General features: G+C 45.3%; 1 protein-coding gene across 5 annotated transcripts in view; it reads right to left on the minus strand.

Annotated features, from left to right (window-relative positions):
* NELL1 (neural EGFL like 1) overlaps positions 1 to 26,195 on the minus strand; it is a 293,349-nt gene that overhangs the window by 251,585 nt on the left and 15,569 nt on the right. For all 5 annotated transcript variants that reach the window (XM_042021335.1, XM_042021324.1, XM_042021346.1 and 2 more), the window contains exon 2: positions 20,904 to 21,054. In XM_042021335.1, coding sequence (XP_041877269.1) covers positions 20,904 to 21,054 — 151 coding nt within the window. The remainder of the gene's footprint in view (positions 1 to 20,903; positions 21,055 to 26,195) is intronic.

Below are 26,195 nucleotides of genomic sequence, written 5' to 3' on the forward strand. Positions count from 1 at the left end.
CACTGATATCACCAAAGTCAGACTGACACCAGGCAGCACAAAAGGTGTCGTGAACAGAAGGATCACCTGTGACAATGAAATATCTTGCTGAAAAATCAAATTAACTTTCTACAAAGGGAAACACAAAAGCCGAATCCCGTATATTGACCACCTACTCTATTCCAAAAGTATTCCTTCTATGCAAGCAAATCCAATATAACCAAAATGTAATACTGTCCTGGGTTGCAGTGTATTCTATTACCATCCTCAGGAGCCGTTGAAACCAGGTGGGGCAGTGTTTCCTTGCCTCCTCCCCCCAGACTATCTTTCTGTTAATTGCCCATCATTGTCCTGCCACCTGACTCAGAGATAACTCCCTCCGGACTATTCTCCTGTTAATGAGCCTAATCAACACTTGGCCTCATGACTCGTTACCCCATTGTGAGATGCTCCGCCCAGAGGGAGGAACCAAGCATCCCATCGTGGATATAATCTGAGGCTGAACACCAGAGACACTGGCTTCCCACTGGATTTCCAGAGGACAGGAGCTACACAGCCACCATTGGACTTCCTGAGGAAGAGCAGACTGTTTTACTACAGGATCACCGCTTCAGAGGACTGCAGCCACCATTCTACCAGACTGCTACCACCACCCTGCCTAACAGGGTGTCAGGTTGTACCTTGACTCTGTCAGTTTGACAGTGTTTTCTTTTACCTTTTTTTTCCCCTTTTCTTTAATTTCCATTAAATTGTTATTCTGACTTAGTGCCTCCCACTGGTTTGTTTTCAAACTAGTACATAATTTGGCGCCCAGTGTGGGGCTTGCTCTGAGAAAAAGTCAGAATTACAATTTTGTATAAACAGAAATCTATTCACCATGGTGCTCAGCTGGTCTGCATGGGTACTGTATCTTGCTCTCTATATTTTTCCTCACATGGGGAACTACCTGCCTGTTGTATTACTCCTGTTAAAACCAGGGAATGGTATGAGAATTGCTTTATTGGTTTATTATGTCTATAGCATAATAACCTGCGAGGCGATGAATACCATTCGGAATATATACTCAATTTTGTTTGGCTGTCCTAGTCTGGGCTCCTATGTCTGGGACCTCTTCAACAATCACAGCCAGCCCCTGGTGGGAGGAGTAGAGAGTGGTTTCTTCCAGCCTTTCAGGCCAGGCACAGCAGTTTTTGAAAAAATTGAGTTCCCTCTGGATGTTAAGGATGGTATAATCTTCTTGTCAGTTCTCTTCTCTTTTTTCTCTATGGCCTGCATTGTGTACACCATGCTTAGAAACAAAACACTACTTAGTGTGGTGCAACGTCTGCTTGAGGAGGAGGTAAAAAGGAGCAAAGCAGCAAATACCATGTCTACACAGACTGTCACACAGAAAGGAGCCAAAAGCAAAGCAACCGCATCCATTTCTACGCAGACCGTCACAGAGGAGAAAGGAACCAAGAGCAAAGCAACCGCATCCATCTCTACGCAGACCGACACAGAGGAGAAAGGAACCAAACAAAAAGCAACAGTGTCCATCTCTACACAGACTGTCACAGAGGAGAAAGGAACCAAATGTAAAACAACAGCGTCCATGTCTACGCAGACTGACTCAGAGGAGAAAGGAACCAAAAGCACTGTCAGCGTCCCCATGCAAACCATCACTGAACCAGAACAGCCTAAACCGATTGCAGTTGCCCCCGTGCAGAAGAAGAAATCAAAAAGCAAATCAGTCCGCATAGTGACTGACGAGGATGCAGCAGGACCTTCGCACCCAGCAGAAGAGGCAGAGCCAGAGATCATCACTCGGTCGCTATCCCTGGGTGAGCTGCGAGACCTGCGGAGGGAATTCACCCGCCAGACGAACGAGTCTATCCTGACCTGGCTGCTCCGCATCTGGGACGCTGCAGCCAATGACACCATTCTGGATGGAAGTGAGGCCAGGCAACTGGGATCTCTGTCCCGGGATGTGGTCATTGACCAGGGGATCAGGAGAACCCAAGAAACCCTCAGCCTCTGGCGGCGACTGCTGACAAGTGTAAGGGACAGGTACCTTTGTAAAGAAGACCTCCAGGTGCACCAAGGAAAATGGAGCACAATGGAACAAGGTATCCGGTGCCTGAGGGAATTGGCTGTGCTGGAGATCATTTTCTCAGAAGATGAGAGATTTCCTAAGAGCCCAGATGGTGTCCAGTGCACATCACAGATGTGGTTGAGGTTCGCACGCCTTGGACCAGAGCTATACTCCCGTTACCTGGCAACGCTGCAATGGAGGGAAGGCGAGGACAGGGTGGGCGTCTTGGTGAACAAACTGAGGATTTACGAGGACACCGTCACAGCCCCGTTTCGCACCCACGTCTCATCCGTGGAAACAAGTCTTTCGGCTGAGCAAGTCCGGAGCTTGATTGAAGAAGGCCATCAGAAATTGAAAAAGGAACTTAAGGAAGAGATTTACCAGATCTCACCAGAACCAACAAGAGTCTCTGCCATTAGGAGCCGGCGACCCCCAACCAGGGAGAGAGGATACACCCCACGAGGTAACCTCTGGTTTTTCCTTCAGGAACAGGGAGAAGACATGAGTAAGTGGCATGGAAAACCCACCTCCTCCTTAGCAGCTCGGGTACGTGAACTAAAAAGAGGGACAACTACCACAAGAAGCGCATCTAGAGTCAACATTGCTCCAGTCTCCCGCACACAGAACTCCAGATGGTACCAGAATGATAATATGACCGATCCTCTTGAAGGGACCTCAGGAACGTATTCACCGGAAGGGAGCAATATGCAACATGACCAGGAATAGAGGGGCCCTGCCTCTAGCCAGGTAGAGGAAAGGGAGAATCGGGTCTTTTGGACTGTGTGGGTCCGATGGCCTGGCACATCTGACCCACAAAGATACACGGCTTTGGTTGACACCGGTGCTCAATGTACTCTGATGCCATCAAGGTATGTGGGAGCAGAACCCATTTCTATTTCTGGGGTGACAGGAGGATCCCAGCAGCTGACTGTACTGGAAGCTGAAGTGAGTTTAACTGGGAACGAGTGGCAGAAACACCCCATCGTGACTGGCCCGGAGGCCCCGTGCATTCTCGGCATAGACTATCTCAGAAATGGATATTTCAAGGACCCAAAAGGACATCGTTGGGCTTTTGGGATAGCTGCTGTGGAGACAGAAGATATCAGACAACTGAGTACATTGCCTGGCCTCTCAGATGACCCCTCTGCCGTGGGACTGCTAAGAGTTGCAGAACAACAGGTGCCAATCGCCACAGCAACAGTGCACCGCCGGCAATACCGCACCGACAGAGACTCTGTGGTTCCCATCCATGAGATGATTCGCAAACTGGAGAGCCAAGGGGTGGTCAGCAAGGCCCATTCACCTTTCAACAGCCCTATATGGCCAGTGCGTAAGTCCAGTGGAGAATGGAGGCTGACGGTGGACTACCGTGGCCTGAATGAGGTCACGCCACCATTGAGCGCCGCTGTGCCGGACATGTTGGAACTTCAGTACGAGCTGGAGTCCAAAGCAGCAAAGTGGTACGCCACTATTGACATTGCCAATGCCTTCTTCTCCATTCCTTTGGCAGCAGAATGCAGGCCCCAGTTTGCTTTTACCTGGAAGGGTGTGCAATACACCTGGAACCGACTGCCCCAGGGGTGGAAGCACAGTCCCACCATTTGCCACGGACTGATCCAGACTGCATTGGAAAAGGGTGAGGCTCCAGAACATCTGCAATACATCGATGACATCATCGTGTGGGGAAACACAGCAAAGGAAGTGTTTGAGAAAGGAGAGAAAATCATCCAGATTCTCCTGGAAGCTGGCTTTGCCATCAAAAGGAGCAAAGTCAAGGGACCTGCCCAAGAGATCCAGTTCCTGGGAGTAAAGTGGCAAGATGGACGACGTCAGATTCCCACCGAGGTCATCAATAAGATCACCGCGATGTCTCCACCGACCAGCAAGAAGGAAACACAAGCTTTCCTAGGCGCCATAGGTTTCTGGAGGATGCACATTCCCGAGTACAGCCAGATCGTGAGCCCTCTCTACCTGGTTACCCGCAAGAAGAATGATTTCCACTGGGGCCCCGAACAGCAGCAAGCCTTTGCCCAGATCAAGCAGGAAATCGCTCATGCGGTAGCCCTTGGCCCAGTCAGGACAGGACCAGAGGTGAAGAATGTGCTCTACTCTGCAGCCGGGAACAATGGTCTGTCCTGGAGCCTCTGGCAGAAGGTGCCTGGTGAGACTCGTGGCCGACCACTGGGATTTTGGAGCCGAAGCTACAGAGGGTCTGAGGCCAACTACACTCCCACAGAGAAGGAAATCTTGGCAGCCTATGAAGGAGTCCAGGCTGCCTCAGAGGTAATTGGCACTGAAGCACAGTTGCTTCTGGCACCCCGACTACCGGTGCTGGGGTGGATGTTCAAGGGAAAGGTTCCTTCCACGCATCATGCCACCGACACCACATGGAGCAAGTGGATCGCCCTCATCACACAGCGTGCCCGTATTGGAAACCCGAATCGCCCTGGGATTCTAGAAATTATAACAAACTGGCCTGAAGGTGAGACTTTTGGATTATCCTCTGAAGAAGAGGAAGAGCAAGTGACTCGTGCTGAGGAAGCCCCACCATATAATGAGCTACCGGAGACTGAAAGACGTTATGCCCTCTTCACTGATGGTTCCTGCCGAATTGTAGGCGCTAATCGAAAGTGGAAAGCTGCAGTATGGAGCCCCACACGACGAGTTGCACAAGCTACCGAGGGACAAGGTGGATCGAGTCAGGTTGCAGAGCTTAAAGCCGTCCAGCTGGCCTTGGATATTGCTGAACGAGAGAAGTGGCCGAGGCTCTATCTCTACACCGACTCATGGATGGTAGCCAATGCTCTGTGGGGATGGCTGGATCGCTGGAGAAAGGCCAACTGGCAGCGCAGAGGGAAACCCATCTGGGCTGCTGAGATTTGGCAGGACATTGCCGCCCGAGTAGAGAAGCTGACCGTGAAGGTTCGACACGTGGATGCGCACGTACCCAAGAGTCGGGCTAATGAAGAGCATCGCAACAACGAGCAGGTGGACCGAGCTGCCAAGGTGAAAGTATCACAGGTGGATCTGGACTGGCAGCACAAGGGAGAATTATTCCTAGCTCGTTGGGCCCATGATGCCTCTGGTCATCAGGGGAGAGATGCAACATACCGATGGGCCCGTGACCGAGGGGTGGACCTTTCCATGGACAGCATCTCACAGGTCATCCACAGTTGTGAGACCTGTGCTGCAATCAAACAGGCCAAGCGGGTGAAGCCTCTGTGGTATGGTGGACGATGGTCAAAGTACAGGTATGGTGAAGCCTGGCAAGTTGACTACATCACCCTTCCCCAAACCCGCCAAGGCAAGCACTACGTGTTGACCATGGTTGAAGCAACCACTGGATGGCTGGAGACCTACCCTGTGCCTCATGCTACAGCCCGGAACACCATCCTGGGCCTGGAAAAGCAAGTCCTGTGGAGACATGGCACCCCTGATAGGATCGAATCAGACAACGGGACTCATTTTAAGAATAGCCTCATCAACACCTGGGCCAGAGAACACGGTATCGAATGGATATATCATATTCCTTATCATGCACCAGCTGCTGGAAAAGTTGAACGCTGCAATGGACTACTTAAAACTACCCTAAAGGCACTTGGTGGGGGGACCTTCAAAAATTGGGAAGTGAACTTAGCAAAGGCCACCTGGATGGTCAATACCCGAGGGTCCATCAATCGAGCTGGTCCTGCCGAGTCTGAACCCTTGCACACAGTGGATGGAGATAGAGTCCCTGTGGTACACCTGAGAGGTATTTTAGGAAAGACTGTTTGGATTAATCCCACCTCAGGCAAAGACAAACCCATCCGTGGGATTGTCTTTGCTCAAGGACCTGGTTGCACTTGGTGGGTAATGCAGAAAGATGGGGAAACCCGTTGTGTACCACAAGGAGACCTAATCTTAGGTGAGAACGGTGTGTAGGTTTCACTGTGTATATATATATATATATATATATATGTATGTGTGTTTTAGAGTTTAAGAAGGTATTGGTTTGGGATAATGTAGATGGTAATAGAATAAGGGGTGGATAATGTCCTGGGTTGCAGTGTATTCTATTACCATCCTCAGGAGCCGTTGAAACCAGGTGGGGCAGTGTTTCCTTGCCTCCTCCCCCCAGACTATCTTTCTGTTAATTGCCCATCATTGTCCTGCCGCGTGACTCAGAGATAACTCCCTCCGGACTATTCTCCTGTTAATGAGCCTAATCAACACTTGGCCTCATGACTCGTTACCCCATTGTGAGATGCTCCGCCCAGAGGGAGGAACCAAGCATCCCATCGTGGATATAATCTGAGGCTGAACACCAGAGACACCGGCTTCCCACTGGATTTCCAGAGGACAGGAGCTACACAGCCACCATTGGACTTCCTGAGGAAGAGCAGACTGTTTTACTACAGGATCACCGCTTCAGAGGACTGCAGCCACCATTCTACCAGACTGCTACCACCACCCTGCCTAACAGGGTGTCAGGTTGTACCTTGACTCTGTCAGTTTGACAGTGTTTTCTTTTACCTTTTTTTTCCCCTTTTCTTTAATTTCCATTAAATTGTTATTCTGACTTAGTGCCTCCCACTGGTTTGTTTTCAAACTAGTACAAATACTAAACACTTTCAAACCTCTCAAGTAAAAGCCTGAAAGTTCAACATCACTGTGCTACTGACTACCTAAATAAGATTCTTCCAAACAGTTCTATCCTTTCATTTCAAGGAAAAGGAACTAAATCCAGTCAATTAAATGACTTCATTTTTCTGTTCAGACCACTCTGAGAACAACAGTAATTGTGTTCTACCAGCCTAGCTTGAAACATTTAACAATAAACACTCCCACACGGACACCTTCTATTAGTATAGAATATTTATTAACATTTTGTCTATTGTTCCACACATCTTCTACATGGCAGCTGGGCACGCAAGCTGCAAGGCATTAAGCATTTATGATGTGTTTGTGTACCTGCAACTAGGCAAAGGTCATCCTAGTAAATTTACTTTCCTCTTTGATCATATAAAGAAAAAAGTAACCCCAACATCTGCCTGCCAGGTAAAAGACAGCTGGACTCAGAGCTGGTACAAAGCAGCTACGTATTTCCATGGCATGTGTTGTAAGGATTGACCTTAAGCATTTGTTTCCATTTCATATGTCTAAAAATCTACCTTCACCACAGCTGCAACCTGCCTACTATCTGAAAAAAAGCCTGGTTTCTCTCCTAGTCCTAATAAACCAAGTAGGCAGTACCACATTGCACCTAAAAATAGTACAGCATCTTTGCAGGCTTCAGAGCTAGCACAGCCAGCAGGACAGAAAAGAGTATCACCTGGAGTAAGGTGAAGTTATGACTCCTTAAATGTACCTCAAAAAAGTCCCAACAAACCCACACAAAAACAACAGAAAAACCACCCTCACATGAAACACTGTCTTAACTTTACTGAAAAGTAACCTGACAAAAGAAAATCTTCATTCCTTGGCATATTACCACTCCAAAACCAAGTCACCTTGTACACTCACATCCTGCAGTTCTATCCTGCCGGGGTCCTTTCAGGGCTCATCACTCACAACTCTTGGCCAAAGGTTTGTTTCCCCAGTGGACCATTTGCAATCCACAAAGCATTGGTTTCTGAGGACTTTCTGTATGGGGGCTGGCTACGTTTTAAGGCTAACCTGGGACTCTGAGCTGGCATTAGCCCAGGGATCTTTGTGGGTATGTGGAAGCCTAGAGATGCCAGTGTGACCAGATAGCCCCCAGCAGAGCTGTAACCAAAGCACAGCCCTGTCCAGTTCCACCCTCCCTCATGCTCATCACTGCAGCAACAGCTCAGCTCAGGGGATCCCCAAATCCACAGTCTCTAAATACCAGATTTTAATAAAACAAGAGGATAACAGCTTTTTAGACTAATGAGGTCTGCCACCTGAGTGAAACTACAGTATTTGAAAACAAATTACCCTAACTGCGGTGTGCTTAGAAGAAAGGTTCTTCCCTCTAATCTCTCAAATTCAGCAGCTTTTCAGTGATTTCTTACATTATGACAAATTCCACATGTTGCAAAATGTGGAATATGCCAAAATCATCTTAGGTCTGGACTGGTCAGTATTCTTTAGTTGGCAACTTTAAGTTGGCTAATTAAGACTTTTCTAATCAGCAAGAAAGGGCACTTAATCAGTGGAACAGTTACCATCCCTTAGTGAAGAGCATCCTGGAACTAATAAACTGTAAGGGTGTAGTAAATCAATATGTCCTTGTATGTCTATTTATACACTGCCAACTTGGCAAAAAACTCAAGGTCTGTGCATCCCTTAGCTGAACTATCTCCATTATAACATAAAATATCACACCTATAGGTCAAAATGACCCCTTGCCCAGGTGAGGACCCTTCCCTTGGGCATGCACACAAGTTAGCTGTGACTACAAAACTTGTATGGAAACTACTAACCAGTAGTAATAGAGGGGCTGTACTTGGAAAGTTACCAACTCTGAACTTCTGTGTCTAAATAACGGTGTGGAAAGTCCTCTTGGTGTGCTTGGTTTGTGTGAAACCACCGAGCACCCAGGCTTGTGCAGATCTGAAAAAATAACTGATGTCGCTCTCAAGTATGTAATTATTGACTTGTTGCACACTGGGTAACACACAACAAACACATTTCTCCTAGATTCTCAGGAAAAAAAAAAATCTTCTCCTTTGCCCTCTCCCAAGGCCCAGTACACGTCTGCTCCATCCGTATGCCCTCAGTCCCAGGCAGCCTCCACTTTCTTCCCTGCCCCACTGCCACACACTGTGGCAGCTTTCCACAGCCAGCAACCATCAGGGCAGGCACTGCCAGCCCCCTCCCTTTCTGGAGACAGTGCCTGGAGCGAAGAAAGCACACAGGCATCATTACAAAACTGCAAACAAAGCCCAAAAAACCAGACACATCACCCAGACTACCAAAAACCATGCAAATGAACATTAATAACATGTTGTAGACATCTGTCTTATTAACTAGGGGAGTTACATTCTTAATGAGCAGCCCAAATTCAGCAGATAGTTTTCAGAAAGTTGCATTTAGTGGAAGTTTGAGACATTCTGGTTCTTTGCCTGTATCAGAAGGTCATAAAACAATCAAACAGAATAACTCAGCATGTCGGAGCAGACTCCTGGGGGACCCACACATCCTGCTCCTGGCTGACCATAACATTTCTGCACTGTCCAAATTCGGGTTTAAAGAGTTTCAAACTGTCAGCCAGTCTCCTCCAATTGCCAACGTGGTCCAATGAATGTGTTTCAACAGCTGGTTATGAGCAGCATGTTAATGCTTCAGAGAGACAACAATTGTCAGCCTAGTGTACATAAAACACCTGCTCTCAGCAGGAAGCCACAGGATGGAAGGTAACTCCTCCAGTAGTAGCTCCTCTCTCACAATGCTTAAATCAGCGGAAGATTTATGTAACAGCTCTTCTGCACTTTACTCTTTTGCGTACTTTAACCCCAAGAACAGGAGCAGGTGAGCACAATTCTATTCGCATTTGCATCTCTAAAGACCTTTTGAGAAGGAAAAAAACATGTAGATGCCGCACATATTTCACATCACCTCATTCAGAGAGGTGGAAGTAAGGCTCAATCTTTATATGCTCTTTACAGCTTTCCAGTTTAGCAATTCAACATATAAATATTCATAAAGATGTGCCCTTTACCCTAAAAGAGAAAGGTTAATGGATACATCTGCAGAGTTTTTCCTTCCCTTTCTGAATCCTGGGCATCTTGGAATCCAATATGTGTATGCCCATCTTCCATAGAGTAATCTAAAACATAGCAGAGAGTAAATCCAATTTTTCAGGTTTACAACTAGGGTCAGAATTCACTTGGCTCAGGCTTCTTTTCATCAGCTAGGTTTCAGTGAATTTAACTAGCTTATTATCCCTTTGTGGTTTTAATTAAACATATAATGGCCTGGTAGCCTTCCAACTGTTATTTGTGAACATACAGCTTTCTATCTGCTCCTCAAGAGCCTCAGGAGCCGTTCACAGTGTCACCCGGGGGGAAGTACCAACAATGGACTGGAGTTCCATGCCTGTTTTACCTCCCTACCCAAAACTGACCTGCAAGGAATAAAAGTCTTTCCCTATGAGCCTGACACATTTATCAGAATCTCCCTGAATATTTATATCAACACAGCTTGCTGCTACATAGTGAAGGGGCAGATTTTCAACTCAGTAAATCTGTTTCACTATAGCAGTACAATCAGCTTACAGATTTCCAAATATTTGGCATGGCATAAAGTTCGGAAGTTCAGGTCCTAGACATAGGTTACAAGCATATTTAAAAAAAAAAAAAATTAGAAAAAAAAATTTAAGTTTTTAATGCTTCCTGTAAGAAAATCTTTGAAACAATCATCTTATGACTCAGTCCTTTGTTCTATAATGGTGAGATGACCCATTATGAAACACTCTTCAGAAAGAATGACATATAGGTACCTGAACATCCTTGACATATTTCTCCAGATGCTGATCCTGGCCAGTGGTGGAGAAGAACCATCAACCTGTCCAACCTATCTCAAACCCAGAGAATAAACAGCTGAAAGGCAATGCTGATTCCATCTAATTTATGTTCTTGGGCTCTGGACCATGCAAGGCCAGAGCAGGTAGGGAGCAGGCAGAGAGCTTCAGGTGAAACTGTATTAAATCACTGTTGAAATGAGGAATTCATTGGGGGCGGGATTTTAGATATCTTGATGGCCTTTTCTAAGTGTTTTGGTGGTCTAAAGAGTCAAAGGTTGTGAGCAAAATAGCTCACAAAGCTCATCTAGGAACAATTGGCTAGCATAATTCTCCAATCAAGAAAATAGTTTCTACCTTCTGGATCCCCAAGTCACATGTCTGTCTATCCTACACTATTTTTTATCATCTCTAATTTAGGAAAGAAAATATAATCTTCAGATTTACCACTATACTCCAGATAACTATATACACAGACTGCATAAACTATCAGACTGTCCAATTAGAACTTACCTGTGTTAATGAAGATTTCCATTTTCCAAGATTTACTTTAATACATTCAAAGCATGAAAACAAAGTCTTTATTATCATTAAACTGATTCAACAAAATGTTAACAAAGATGCATTCTCATCATTGTAGTATAAATCCTGTCCACCAAATGATGATATAAATTAACAGCAAATCTCTAATTGCTAGGAAATATCCATTCAGAATAACAAAATAGTATATCTAAATTACTGACTCCGAGAAAAATGGTATTAACCTTATTTCATTATCTTCAGCTTAAGAGCTCCATTCTATTGGAAAACAGAAACCTGCTAAAACTTACTGAAGAAATGAAATTTAAGCCGGGCATTCTATGCATTACTACCTTAGGACAATCATCTCCACTACATCAAAAGGCAGAATATATACACACACCTTTTCATTGCTTGGAATAACATCTATTTCTCATCTATTAAATCTGTGCACAACAGAAAAAAGACATTTGCCATAGAAATATGAACTCTGGTACCAACAGCTAACACAGCTTCTTTTTTTCCAGTTGTTGTTGACCTCCTGTATGAGGTCAAGGATGAAGGCTTGAACTTTTAACTTGGCCTCTTCTGGTATGCTGGTAAGTTAAAAAAAGCAAGCCTTTAACTAGAACATCTCCTATTTTGTGCAAACAGAAGAAACTGAGGAGAGTTCTTGGTTTTTCCATAGTCAAAAACTATATTGGTTAAGTAACAATTGTACCCTTATACTTGTTCCCACACATCTTACTCATGATGAAAAAGATGCTCTTTATTATTCTCTTTGCAGTGTCTGTTTTCATAGACACAGGGGAAATTGCAAAAGCTTGACCAAAAAAGTGGATGTCATCACAAACAGAACTATGATAATGATCAAAAGCTTAGTAGGAGCAACAATTAATAAAAGGCTTCCCCTGTGACATGGGTCTGCACCCATTTCAGTTCCCATGCAAAGCTATAGAGTGAGTAGAGTTGTTAGAGAAAACATCAAAAATTATCCACCTGAAAGTTCTGCTATTACATCGATCTAATGTAAGCAGGGTCCTCTTCAGTAGTGGCCCAAATATTTGTTCTCTGCTTCTCATCAGTGTGAAAAAGTTCCTTCTCCACTGTCATCCACTTTATTAATTTCTGTCATCACAGACCTGGGGGACTGAAAGCAGGATCCTTACCATGGTCTGAGCAGCAACTTGAGAAACAAGCAATGGCTTTAAGGGATACACAGAGAGTCCAAAAAAGAAGAATACCCACAAGTAATTCATCTGAAGTAACAGCAGGAGCAACACCAGACATGCCTGTTCTAATTCCTGCATGGAATTACAGAGACTGAAACTTCCTCAGTTACTACACAGACCTACAAAGGTTTAACCGAGACTAGCAGGCAATCCTTCAACTCTTATATTTTTAAGCAGATGTCATCATTTTAAATATTATAGATAACCTCAGTGTATTTTGTTCAACCAAGGTTACTCCTGCACAGCACATCTCACTACAGGCCTCTGCCTGCCAAGATAGAGGACTCAAGGAGCTGCATTCAGTAGATGCCATATCTAAAAATCCGTGTGCCTTGCATTGTATAATCATCACTGCCTGCCTAGTTTGACCTTGGATTTTGCTAAGTGCAAGCATGTGACAGCATTTTTCTGTTCAATGGCTGTCCTCAATGTCCTCTTTCTCAAATAAATAATAAACAAACTCTTAACATGGCAAACTGATCCTGTTAACCATGACTTCAAAGAGCTACAACAGCCTGGAAAAGCTTGGAGAAATTGAAAAGTAATGCAGAAGGAATGATAGAGTAAGAGAAGGAAAACGGGAAGAGATGGAGGGAGGGATCCTTCTGTAATGCAAAACAATATTCTTCTAGTCTGAGACAATGGCCCAAAAAATGCAAAAAGGAATAAAGTAAAAGAAAGACCAGTAAGAAAGTAGAGGTGACAGAAGAGTAAAGAATAGGAAAATAGCAAAGTCCTCCCCCCCTTAACTGGGGAGCCTTGTCTGGACATCTCTGCTGTGGCACTGGCATCACTGACAATTTGATCATAATGAAGCCACACCCCTTTTCCCAGGACCCTGAGCCCCTTCCTCCTCCCTCGTGGGATGTCCTCCACAACCGGTCTGCCTTTTCCGGGGGTGAATACCAATCCTGCCCCTGACCCTTCCCACTTCTCTGTTGACCCTGCCTACCCACTCACAACTTCCAGTTCCCACGCTCCAGCATCTGGTTCCCACGACATCGGAGCCGGATGTGATGGGCCTGGGGCCCGGAACCCGGAACCGGAGCCACTCTACCACGCCCCACCAGTTACTTATGGTGGGGTAGGAGGAGGCCTTCGAGGATGGAAGCCTTTCTCCTACCAAAACAAAAAGGAGCTCTGCAAGGCTCAAAGGGAGTTTGGCAGGAAAACCGAGTATTTCAAGGGTCTTCTCAAGGCCACCTTTTCCTCTAACGAGCTTGTCCCTTGGGACATAAAGGACCTGTTTGCATGCCTGCTCACCCCAACTGAGTATCTGTTGTGGGAGCAGACGTGGAAACGGTCCTTGCAGACACTCCTTATTGAGCTCTGCAGAAACCAAGACACGGCTGTTGATGCCGACCAATCAGCGATAACACTTGACCACCTGTGCGGCGAGGGGGACTGGAGAGAACCCAGAGAACAGGCCCGAGTAATACCCAAGGCTGTTCTTTCGAGGGTCATGGGGGCAGCAGAGAAGGCCTTCCTTTCCCTTCCCGCACCCGACGCAGAGGCCCCTAAAAGCTTTATTAACATAAGACAAGCCCCCAATGAATCTTTCACTGAGTTTGTTGACAAAATTAGAGCACAGGTGGAGAGGGAGGTTGCAGATCAGACAACGCACCCGACGATCATCCTCAAAGTAGCCAAGGAGAGCGCCAACGAAGCGTGTAAGAGGGTGATCACCAGGATGCCAGTCTACCCAGAACCATCACTCCCTGCGTTGGTGGAGGCCTGCATGAAAAGGCCACCGCAATAGATGCCAGGCCTCCATTGAGAAGACCAGCTCCACCTGCAGCTTTGGCCGCCCATCAGCCAGCACCCCCACAGACGTCCCTGAGACCGACGCAGCCGAGACAGCAGCAAAGGGGGGGAACTCCAGGAATCACATGTTTTAAATGTCAGGGGGTGGGGCACATTGCTCAGTTTTGCACAAGTGCACTGATGGATGCGGTACGGGAAAGGGGGGGAGAGCGCCACCACCACTGGCACCTGAAACCACTTCAAAAAAAAACTAGGAGCGCAGCACAGTCCAGCCTCGCATGAGGACAAAAATGAGGCAGGACCTGCGGGAAAAGGGGGAAGTAGAAGGAGGACATACACTACCGGACGTGACAGGACACCAAACCATGACTCAGACGGAGGGTCTCTTTCTATTTCTAGGGATCCCAAAGACATATGGCACCCTCAGCCACCACTGGCATTGACAACTGACAGAGACCAGTGGTTTTAAACGGATCAATGGACGGTGGTTGCAGTGGACCCACTGGGAGGAAGATTGATGCCTCCAGAGATCACCTGTAAGTACAGGGCCACGGAGATACCAAACACACACCCCAAGAATTGGAGGTATGCCCGGCCATTCTCACAAATGACCCAGCAGGACTTCTAATTGTGGCACGGTGCGTGAACCCACCCTTCTATTTGGCCAAAGGGCAGATCATTGCCCAAGCCATCCCCATACCATCAGGAATCCCAGTAGGGCATAAGGCACCAGGTGTCTACTGGGCAGAAATGGTGGGTGAAAGCAAACCAAATATTTATTGCAATGTCCAGCGAAGCAATGAAGCTATTTGTCTCGAAGGCCTGCTGGACACAGGCGCAGATTACACGATCATTCTCCGCAGGGAATGGCCATCACACTGGGAGTTGCAACCCCTGGCTGGACGTATCCAGGGAATTGGAGGGACAAAATTGGCACAGATCTCAGAGAGCATTGTGCAAATTGAGGGACCGGACGGGAACTTGGCCAACTTACGCCCATTTGTAACAGACTATCAAGCATCCCTGTAGGGACGGGATGCCATGTCACAATGGGGGATGAGATTGGAGATCCCAAAAACCCCTCGGGATTTTTAATTACGGCCACTGTGGAGCGCCCCACTCAAAAGCTTGACTGGACAACTGATTCACCTGTTTGGGTGGATCAGTGGCCGCTAAGTGGAGACAAATTAAAGGCACTCAACAAACTCGCTGAGGAGCAATTGGCTCAAGGAAACATCGAGCCAATTTTCAGCCGGTCTTTGTTATCAAGAAGCCGGGTAGAGACAAGTGGCGGCTCCTCCACAACCTTCATGGGATTAATAAAATCATTGTGGACATGGGGCCCCTTCAACCAGGGATGCCTTCCCCAGCAATGCTCCCCCAAAATTGGAATCTGGCCGTAATTGGTATAAAAGCTTGCTTTTTCAAAATTCCCCTCAATCCTGCCGATGCTCCATGGTTTGCCTTCTCGGTTCCCACCAATAACCGAGAAGCCCCAATGAAGCGTTACCACTGGCATGTTCTCCCGCAGGGGATGAAGAACTCCCCAACAATCTGCCAGTAGTATATCGCTTCATTGCTGTCCCCGATCTCTGCCACCATGGGGAAAGCCATCATCCTATACTATATGGATGATGTGCTAGTGTGCGTGCCCAATGACCATTTACTTAGAGACACACTTGACCAGGTTGTCAGCGTTTTAACCAAAGCAGGGTTTACCCTGCAAGAAGATAAAGTCCAGAGGATGCCCCCTTGGCGATATCTGGGGCTGGAGATCACGAAGAGGACCATTGTTCCTCAAAAATTGGCAATTAATAATAATCCACAGACGTTAGCGGACCTCCATTCCTTGTCTGGTGCTTTAGGTTGGGTAAGAGCCTGGCTAGAGATTACAACAGAAGACCTAGCCCCCCTCTTCAATTTATTGAAGGGGAGAAAGGAGCTGAGTTTTCCTAGGGCTCTTACCCCGGAGACAAGGGCCTCCCTGGAAAAGGCGGAGGTGAAGATGTGCGAGAGGCAGGCGCATCAATGCAAATTAGGTCTGGCTTTTAAATTCATTGTTATGGGAAAATTGCAACACCTCAACAGACTCATTTTCCAATGGGACCAAGGCCAGAAAGACCACCTCGTGATTATAGAGTGGGTCTTCCTGAGCAACACCAGGTCCAAAACTATCACCAAGCCCCAGGAACTGATGGCCCAGTTGATCCAGAAGGCTCCGGCAAGGCTTCAGGAATTGGCTGGGTGTGACTTTGCATGTATTCACTTGCCAGTCCGCTTGGAGCAGGACAAATTGTCCTCTGCCAAGCTGACCAAAGAGATATTCGAACAGCTTATGGCTGAAAATGACACCCTTCAGGTAGCCTTGGATAGCGACACCAGAGAAATTTCAGTCCATGCTCCTGCCCATAAATTGTTCCAGGAACAGTTTGTCCTGGTACCAAAAGATAAGGAGCAGAAGACCTCTAGAAGTCCTAACAGTTTTTACAGACACATCTGGAGCATCCTACAGACCTGTGATGACCTGGAAGGATCCTCAAACTCAGGAGTGGGAGACAGATATTGAGTATGTTGAGGGCTCCCCTCAAGTTGCTGAGTTGGCCGCTGTCGTCAGGGCTTTCGAGAGGTTTCCTGAACCATTTGATTTGATTACTGATTCAACTTATGTAGCAGGAGTGGTAGCAAGAGTGGAAAATTCTGTCTTGAAGGAGGCTTCCAACGACCATCTCTTCTGGCTGCTCTCGAGATTAGTGTATCTTGTCTCCCACCGAGAGCACCCGTTCTTTGTAATGCACGTGAGGTCACACACAGACCTACCAGGCCCAATAGCTGAGGACAATCAAAGAGCAGATGCCCTCACCGCCCCCGCAGAGATGGCCAGGATGCCCAAGGTATTCCAACAGGCGAAACTGAGCCATCAGATGTTTCATCAAAATGTGCCCAGACTGGTCCGTCAGTTCCGCCTGACGCATAGTCAAGCCAAGGCTATTGTGAACGTGTGTCCGAATTGTCAGCAGTCAGCCCTCCCCTCATTAGGCACTGGGGTAAACCCCAGAGTGCTGGCTAGCTGTGAGGTGTGGCAGACAGATATCACCCATATTCCTGAATTCGGCCGTCTAAAATACATACACGTCAGTATTGACACCTTTTTCGGAGCAGTCTATGCTTCCGCATATGCAGGGGAGAGAGCAATACACACTAAAAAACACCAGCTGCAGGCATTTGCTGTCTTGGGGGTCCCCAAAGAAATCAAAACAGATAATAGCCCCACATATCGTGCCACGGAGTTTGAAAGTTTTATGGATGAATGGGGAATAAGACACAAGAAAGGCATCCCTTATTCCCCCACTGGTCAAGCTGTGATTGAGCGTGCCCATCAGATGCTCAAATCCATTCTGAGACATCAATGGGGAGAGAGTAGAGAGTCATCCCCACAAGACCGTTTGTGCAAGGCTCTCTTTACCATCAATTTTTTGAACTGCTCCTTTGACAACTTGAACCCACCAGTGATGTGGCATTTTGGACCACACAGCAACCACCCTCTATGAGAACATCCACCAGTTCTGATCAAAGACCTGGAGCATGGTAAGGTGAGGGGCCATACAAGCTAGTCATGTGGGGCTGTGGATGTGCGTGTGTGTCCACACCCCTGGGTGTGAGGTAGATCCCACAAACGTGGGTGAAGCCTTATATTCCAAAACATCCAGTGAGACCCCCAGAGCCCCAGGTGGACATCTGCACTGGGAAGAAGAAGCAGCACCACCATCCCCAAGACTTCCCCAAATCACCTTTTCTCCCTGAGTTTTCTTGCTTATGTTTTGATTTCTTTGGTAATGATTTCTAATTTTAATCCTCAGTTAAGAAGTCACCACCCAAAGAATGTCAGACATGAGCCAACTGGTCATCTTGCTCACCCTGGTCCTTTCAGCATCGCCGTGAATAATTCCACAGCCGAAGACCAACATCTGGGTACTCCTAGCAAAGACCCTCCAGCAGGACCACATTTGCCTGAGCAAGACAGCCACAGATGGTCCTATGTCGACCTGCCTGGTGGGGATTCCTCTAAATGTTTCAGAATACCCTCCCCTTTTAGTTTCCAACCAAAACAACTGGAACCAGCAGACTCATTGGGTAGCCCGGTCTTTTGCTATTCGGACCGTGAAAGTCCCAGTGAGGAACCCCCTAGTCCTTTGGCGGGACTGGGTGGGAGACCTCCCAAAGCTATCCGATGAGCCTGCTGAGTTCAATATTATAAGTACCTCATCCGCCCCTTATTGTGTTCAATTTATGTTTAACCCTCCAACCCATAAACAATATTTCTGTTGCCCAGCACGATCCAAAATACCAAGCTGCCCAGTGGTGCAAAAAGATAGGTCATGTAAAAATGGCATCCACCCTGGATGGATCACCCTGCCAGCTACCAAAGGGGGTGTTCCTAAACTGCGGCGATCGCATTTGGGCTGGCATCCCCTCTCGCCTTCTCGGAGGGCTGTGTACACTTGGGCAGTTGTCCCTGTTTACCCCCAACCTGCTTCAAATTGAGAATTGGCAGAATAAAACTGGATTGGCTCGCAAAAAGAGAAGCATGGAGGAATTGGATGAAAATTGCAACACTGAAATTTTTCATTGGTCCCATCTAAAACACTCCGCCACCTCCCTTTTCTTACCCTGGATAGCTGCGGCAAAGGCTCTAGGGGAATTGGGCACCCTAGAGTGTTGGGTGGCTAAGCAAGCCAACTTGACCTCAACCGCCATCAGTGACCTCTTCAAAGACGAGGAAATCACCAGAAAGGTGACATTGCAGAACCGGGCTGCCATTGACTACCTGCTCCTCATCCACCACAAGTGCACCAAATTTGAGGGTCTTTGCTGCATGAACCTGTCATCCCGAGTCCCAGATGTGAGAGTGACGCTGAAAAAGATGCAGAATCTCGTCCAGCAAATCAAGATCGAATCCAAGGGCTGGCTAGAGAATCTGCTGGACCAGTGGGGACTCTCCAGGTGGACTTCTTCAATTGTCAAAGACCTCCTTTGGGTTGTTTTCATCATTCTGTTAGTTTTATTTATGTTCAGTTTATTAAAAAGACTTTGCTTCTTGGTTACCACCACCGCATCCCCTCAAGTGAACCACATCCAAATCAAAGAAGACAGCAGAGAAGATGTGGAAGTATCTCTGCCGGAGTGGATGTGTGAGACTGAGAGACAGTTTTAAAAATTTTTTTTTTGAAAAAACAAGAAAGGGGGAGATGTGGTGATGTGGTGTTTTATGATATGCTTATATGTTTCATATGTTTCAATGGTTTAACCTGGTTACTCCTTTGCCCCCCTCCCAGTTGGTACACCCCAAACTCTAGCCACTCCCCCAATGCTCCTTACATGGTTGTTCTCCTCTCCTTGTTCTAGTCGGTGCTCCATCAATCACCCAAACTCCTCCCGTTATTCCAGAAAGTTCGGTGTCCATCACCTCAACCCTCCCTGTTTATCCTTGTATGGCCTTTGTCAATCCCCTGAGATTCTGCCCCTTTCTGATACCTCCCCTCTGGAAATCCCCTAAACCTCGACGCCCCATTGGGGCATGTGATCCCTTTCCCTCCCCTTAAGACCATTGATCTGTGTGAATGTCCATCCCTATCCATATCCCCTCCCCCAGAAATCCCCATTGGCCCATGGCCAGGCCGTTCCCCCTTGTAACACTCTCCCTTATAAGTTGTTGCACACCATTACTCTGTGCTTGTTCTCCCTGGACTCCCTTCTGGCAATAAACCTGAAACTGTATCCACAGACAAGCCTCCTTGCAACTTCTTATCTTCTCCCTCGTAGGGGCTGCTGACAGCCACAGCACCTGGGGCTTCAGCTCCCCTGGGCAGAGCTGAACTCCAGAGGAGCAGCTTTAAAGCCTCAAGCCTTCGGCTGCTTCCCACTCCTGCTGCACACCGCAGGTGCTGGCCGGGCTGAAGAGAGCAGTCACTGCAACATACATGATTAAGACAAATACCAATAGGATTTTTTTAATAGAAGCGCTGCAGAATAACTGGTATTAGATTTGAAATGGGAGCAACCAAAGAATGTCTCATTACTTGTATTACAACAGGAAAGACCAGCACGAGTATTTTGTGTCAGACTAGAAACAAAGGTCCTTCAAGACCGAAGAAATTATTAAAAAAGCATTCACAGAGTTACAAATAGGAGACTGTTTGATGCAACACAGACTTTGAAACATCAAAACGTCATTGGAATTGTATTATGGACCATAATACAAAGTACATCTTTTTTTGTAAACTGATGTCTGCCACTGAAACAGATAATCAAAGAGACCTCTTTTTCTTCCTACACTGACAACCAGAAAAAAAAAGGGGGGGGAAGAGACATACATGAAATAGGAATATAATGTATTTATGTTGGGAAGAAAACATACACAGTATTATATGGAAGCACAAGTAGCTTAATTGTTTAATAGCTTAGTTGCTGAATCTCAAAGAAAACATATTCTTTTACAATGTTATAAAACATAGTGAAGCAAGAAACGTGCAAGTTTAACTTTTATGAAAAAGCAAACTCCAAAGCACATTTAATAAACTAGTCAGGAAAATTGCATTACAAGGTTTGTAACTTCCAAAGTGCATTGCATTTATACTACATTGGCTTTGATCTTTCTGTTTAAGTTATTTTACAGACCAGGACACATAAATAATGAATTCCTCCTCTAACAAAAAAGAACTAGAAAAAAGTAGCAAATTGCAAACTATGAAGAAAGGCTCTAACTTGTATGTTAGATTTTCCATCTACCATTTCAACACATTGTCCAAACAGACCACTGAGCACTCAGTATCTTTTATGTTGCTGCTGCTGCAAGAGAGAAACAAATTCCTCTTACCTGTGCTCTAACTCTCGGATGGACAATATAACTCCAGAAGTCGATGCCTTTTGTTGCAGAGTGGCCAGAAACGTGAACTCACTTTTATTCCGGAAGAGCTGAATTAACTTCTCACTCACATGGGGCGCTGCATGGATTTCTCTTTCTGTATCTAAGAATTTTATTTTTAAAAGAAAAAAAAAAAAAGGGAAATAACAGTCTAGTAAAAATGCTAAGTCAGAAAGATTCAGATCACATTTTTCATTTTCACATCAATATTTTTCATTTTTGAGAGTCATCTACCTGGTCCACCACTGCATTTTTTCAATGAAAAACCTAAATGCCATCTCTGTCAGCATGCCCACTTGTCACTTTGACAAGTTCACAACTGGTCGGCTACTGATTTTCTGATGGATTTTTTGACAGGATGCTGAGCCATTTGTGTCTGCTGTGAGCAGATTAAGTTGCTGTAAATAAGGTTTGCTGCAGTCAGATAAATAGGCTCCTAAATTCTGAGAAATCTCAGGCACTGCCTCTCCCAACACAATTCACCAAGCTCCAATTTCAGCTTTTACCACTGACTCTGTTACCACCTCTCCCTCGTACATCACAGGAAACCTGTCCTTGCACAGTGTAAGGCAGAGATGTATTATTGCTAATAATGCTATACGGCTGCGCTCCTGCCCGAGAAATAAATACAAGACGCTCACAATCCACGGCCGTTTCAGGGATTTCTCACTTTAAACAAGCAAAGTATGACAGCTCATACAATATTTATTAAACTACAGCCTGACCAGACATATGCAGAAGCATTCCAGCCTCACTAATCCTGATGATGTCCAAGCAGCATACCTTCTCATAGTTGATCTTCTAAGAATCAAATGCATCATCTCCCACTGTATTCCTTTTTAACTCATCCTTTTATTCACTATACATCATCATTATGAAAGACAATTAACAACGAAACAGAGAAATCATGGCCTTTCACCTTCCCGCCCATTTCCATGTCTCTCATGCTGGGCCTTTGTCACACACTTGTAGTTCCTGGATGTCACAACCAATTAGAAACCCAGTGTGCTTCCTTTCCAAAGGTTTTACTTTGAAGCCAAAAATGCTGGCACAAATTCTCAGCTGGTGAAAAACCAGATAACTCCACTGAATGCTGAGAATCCAGCCCAGCATGCGTGATGTAATACACAAAAGAGTGATGAAAATTACAATTCAGAATTTCACTGCAGGGAAAAAAAAAAACAAAACAATGCTACAAAAAGGCCCCGTTGTGTCATTAAATGAGGCTTTGCTGACAGAGAAGACAGACTGGCTTGGAAAACAACCTAAAACCTCAAACACACAACTACTGAGGGAATGCCATGGACTGAAACCAAATTCCAAGGAAAAGGTATTCAAGCATGTTTGGTAATTGGGTGTCTCAGTTTTTTCTGTGCCGCTTAAAGCCCTCCAAATGAGCTTACACACCCAGACTCGTAGCATGCTTGCACTCTGAAAGGCTCACCCCTGAGAAGTACTACAGATCAGACATCCAAAACACTAGTCATCTTTTAAAAATCTTTGCCAGGGGCTCAAGTTCCCCTGATAAATAAATACAGGGCCCACTTTACAGCAATAAACTATTTGTCTGTCCAGTGCCACTTTTATCATAGCAGAGGAAAAAGCTTCTAAGAGCAGAAATCATCTCCACTGCCATCAAATAGTGGAATAGAAGAATAAACAATTCAGCACAGAAGACCAGATTTTGTCTTTATCTATTAGCTTTCATTATCTGTATAATTATCTTCACCTAGCAGGTGTTAATACTGGTCATAAATATCATGTATTTTTCTTTTAAAAAGCTGATGCAAGAGATACAGAACCATGTCTCCCACAGACCCATAAACTGGCCAATATCCAGTTTGATATCTACAGAAACAGACAACCCACTGGTAGCTAGTTCCAAGGCACAAGTAAGACTCAGAGGTAAAGTGTCCAAGAAGTGACAGATGAAGATAATTATCACTTTTTGAAGGTTAAAACCTTCATATCTTACATTTTTTTTTTTCTTAAAGGTGTCACAATTACCAGAAATAAAATATGCCTTAACAAAGCTTTCAAAAATTCTTTAACATGAAAGCACAGGCAGTGCTGTCAGTGGAACATATATGTTTAAACTTCAGTCAAGCCTTGCAAAGTACAACAGTTTCTCATTATAGGAAGGGCCACTTCCCACCACCTATCCATCAAATTTTATACAAAAATATAAGGCTCCTTGCTCGGAATCATCTATGGTTCATCACTGCACTGATTACTTCAGCTAGAAACATACTTTGAAATATTTTGCTAGTCTCTACCACTTCTTCCTAGATATGAGTTTACCAAAACCACATGAAACACTGATATTTGTTCACTATTGATTAAAACCGGGAAAATCCAAAGTTCTGAAATTCCAGAGTGTTGGGTCCAAACTACTGGGTAACAAATAGTATTGACAGACTGCTTTGCAACGCTGTGCTAGTGTAATTGGTACAAACAAAGTTATATAACCAGGCTTTTGGAAACTAACACACTTCTAAGTACAGTGCTATGTATTTGGGGAGCAAGTCCAGTCATTACCAGCACCTTGAGGCATCCCTACTACACAGGTGAAAAATTTTCTTGCAGATGCAAAAATGTCTACAGAAATGCTGCTTTTCACAGCCCAATCTCAGTAACTACAAGGGAACTCTCCCATTAGTTCCACGGTGAGATGGCAAATGCAACTGGACTGGTAAGCTGAGAAGCCCAGCAAGGCTGGTGGGGATGCAGAGGGCACACAGCCTGGGATTTTGGAGCTGAGACTGTCCCAGTGCTGAGCACAACCTGGGCTCGCAACCTGGAACCCAGATGCTGGGAAGGAGGGGTTCTGCAGACAACACTACATCACCCAGCTCCTGCCCGCATGGCACAGCCCCCCACACCTCTCTGGCAGTGTCTGCCCTCACACACCATCCCCAGGAACGTCAAGTTTGTGTTTTGCTTGATTTCTGCAGAAAATACCATACAAATGAACTGGGAGTAGAATCCATTTAGAATAAGAGCCTTCTATTTCCAGGTAGATTTTCACACTTCAACAAAAAAAAAAAAAAAAGAAGAAAAATTGAGAATACATACACCCCCTCACCACAGGTGCCTGAAAGGCAAAATACTTTTTATGCTCTCTATAAAAATAACTGTCTGCTTGTAATGAAATGTCATATTTCCTACATAATATAGAACAACATAGGTTTATACAGCAATCTTCACTGAAACATTGCTTCATGCTTGAATGATAATGCAATCTCAGCAAAATAAACAAACACAGATACGACTTTCATATGCCCTTCTATGTGATTATATTTTCTTAATTTGAAATAGTGACTGTCTGGAGGGTTTTTTAAAACATACCAGAGTGTTTCTAAAATTAAACGAGGAAAGAAAGAAAGCATACTCAGTTATAGGCAAGTCCAAGAGACACAAATCATCTCAGAGTACCAAGTAAAGGTAACTTTCTACCTTCAGCAAAACAAAAGCACAAGACACACCTATGTCAGAGAGAGCATATCTGTTGCTTGAATTTAATTCTTTTTTCTTTAAGCTGTGGGTCCAAGGAAGAAGTGCCAAACACAAACCAATGGTCCAGTTTGCCAGGACAGACAACAACAGCCATTTAGTCGCTACCATCCCCCCCTCCCTGGCCCAATCTCCCCCACACCCAGAGATGCCACCTTGCCTTCTCCTGGATGCCTTGTCCCCTGAGAGCCCATTCAGCCCCTGACCAGCACAGCCCTGCCAAGCCAAAAAGAGCTGCAAGAGGAAGCAGCACCCAGGCCTACACTGACAGCACAGCTCTGGCTGCAGAGCACACCACAGCACCCTGCCCAGCTGCAGCAAGTTCTTACACCCTGAGCCACACTGAGAAATCTTACCCATACCTGTAACTACTCACAGTACTCACTATCAGCACCTTCCATATAAGTCTCAAACTTTTATTTTAACATAGGTGTTTTCACTTCACCTTAAAACCAAATGAATGGCGATGCTGCTCTGGGGCCAACGATGTAAGGCCTGGCTTTACCTCATATCTATGAACTGTGCAGGTATTTCAGCGCACACTAGCCCTAAATGACAAATGGAATTTGGTACAATAACTCAGGGTCACCATCAGTCCTTACCCAACCTGATTTAGACCCTCAAGTCACATCTTCCTGTGTGGATTCAATGCTCTATGCATCACCAGCTGTAGCAACTAAAAATTAAAACCTCAGGCTTTTGCCATTTATAACCCTGAACATATTAGAAGTCCCAGATAAGAGAAATGGAGGAGTTGGCATCAGCTCCATTAGAAACAGTGTAAGAAAATCACCACCACACAGAAGCAGACAAAATGAGTTAAAGAAGGAACAGGATAATGCTAGGAAAGAAAGCAAAGGTCTTGCCAAGCTTCCTTTGACAGTGACAACAATCCACGGTACGAAGGGAAATACATGACCATTTGGGATGGAATGTTAAGTGATGAAAAATGTTCACCAGTTGTTAAATGCTGAATCCTAATCCATCTGGGGAATAATTTTTCTTGACGAGATGCCTCCATTAAAGGAAAAATACTAAAATTCAGTTCTGAATCAACTCATTTTCTAAAGCAATAGGTACATTTTATCATTCACTAGCCTGCTTGAATACCTTTTACTTCCCTTGGCAGAGAACATACTGCAGAACATATTGCTTTATTGGTAACTTCAATCATTTTAAAGCTATTTGCTTCAACATGCTTTCAGAAGAACCTCTGAACAGTCACTCTGGACAAGCAAGTAGAAATTAATCCTTCAACAACAGAGAATCTGGATTTAAGCTATAGCAATTAAAGAATTGAATATTACAGCTTTTGGACTTTTACCTTGCTATGGGCAAAATCCAATAAAACTGAAAATTGTATTAAAAAAAATAAAACAAAAAATCACCCAGTGCCCCACTTTTTTAAGTCACCAGCTTTACAAAAATGAAAACAAGATTAGAAGCATGATCCAAAACTAGCAACTCTCGGTGTAGGCAGTTCCTAACAGTTGCTGAGGATGAAAACACACAACAGCATCACAAAACCATGCTTGTTCACTGAAGCAGTTGCTTCACCAAAGCCTCTGAGTCACGTGGGATCCAGTGCACCTACTCCCCCCTCCTGCACACTGGTCTCAAAAAATGTCTTTTGAAGAACTGGTTTAAAAAAAAAAAAAAAAACAAAAAACCACCACCACAAAAAAAAACCAACAACAACAAAAAAAAACCACACACAAAATAAACAACAAC

Source organism: Corvus kubaryi, unplaced genomic scaffold (assembly GCF_017639235.1).
Source record: "Corvus kubaryi isolate FWS band 111438036 unplaced genomic scaffold, C.kubaryi_AGA036_p1.0 125, whole genome shotgun sequence".
Taxonomy (NCBI): Eukaryota; Metazoa; Chordata; class Aves; order Passeriformes; family Corvidae; genus Corvus; species Corvus kubaryi.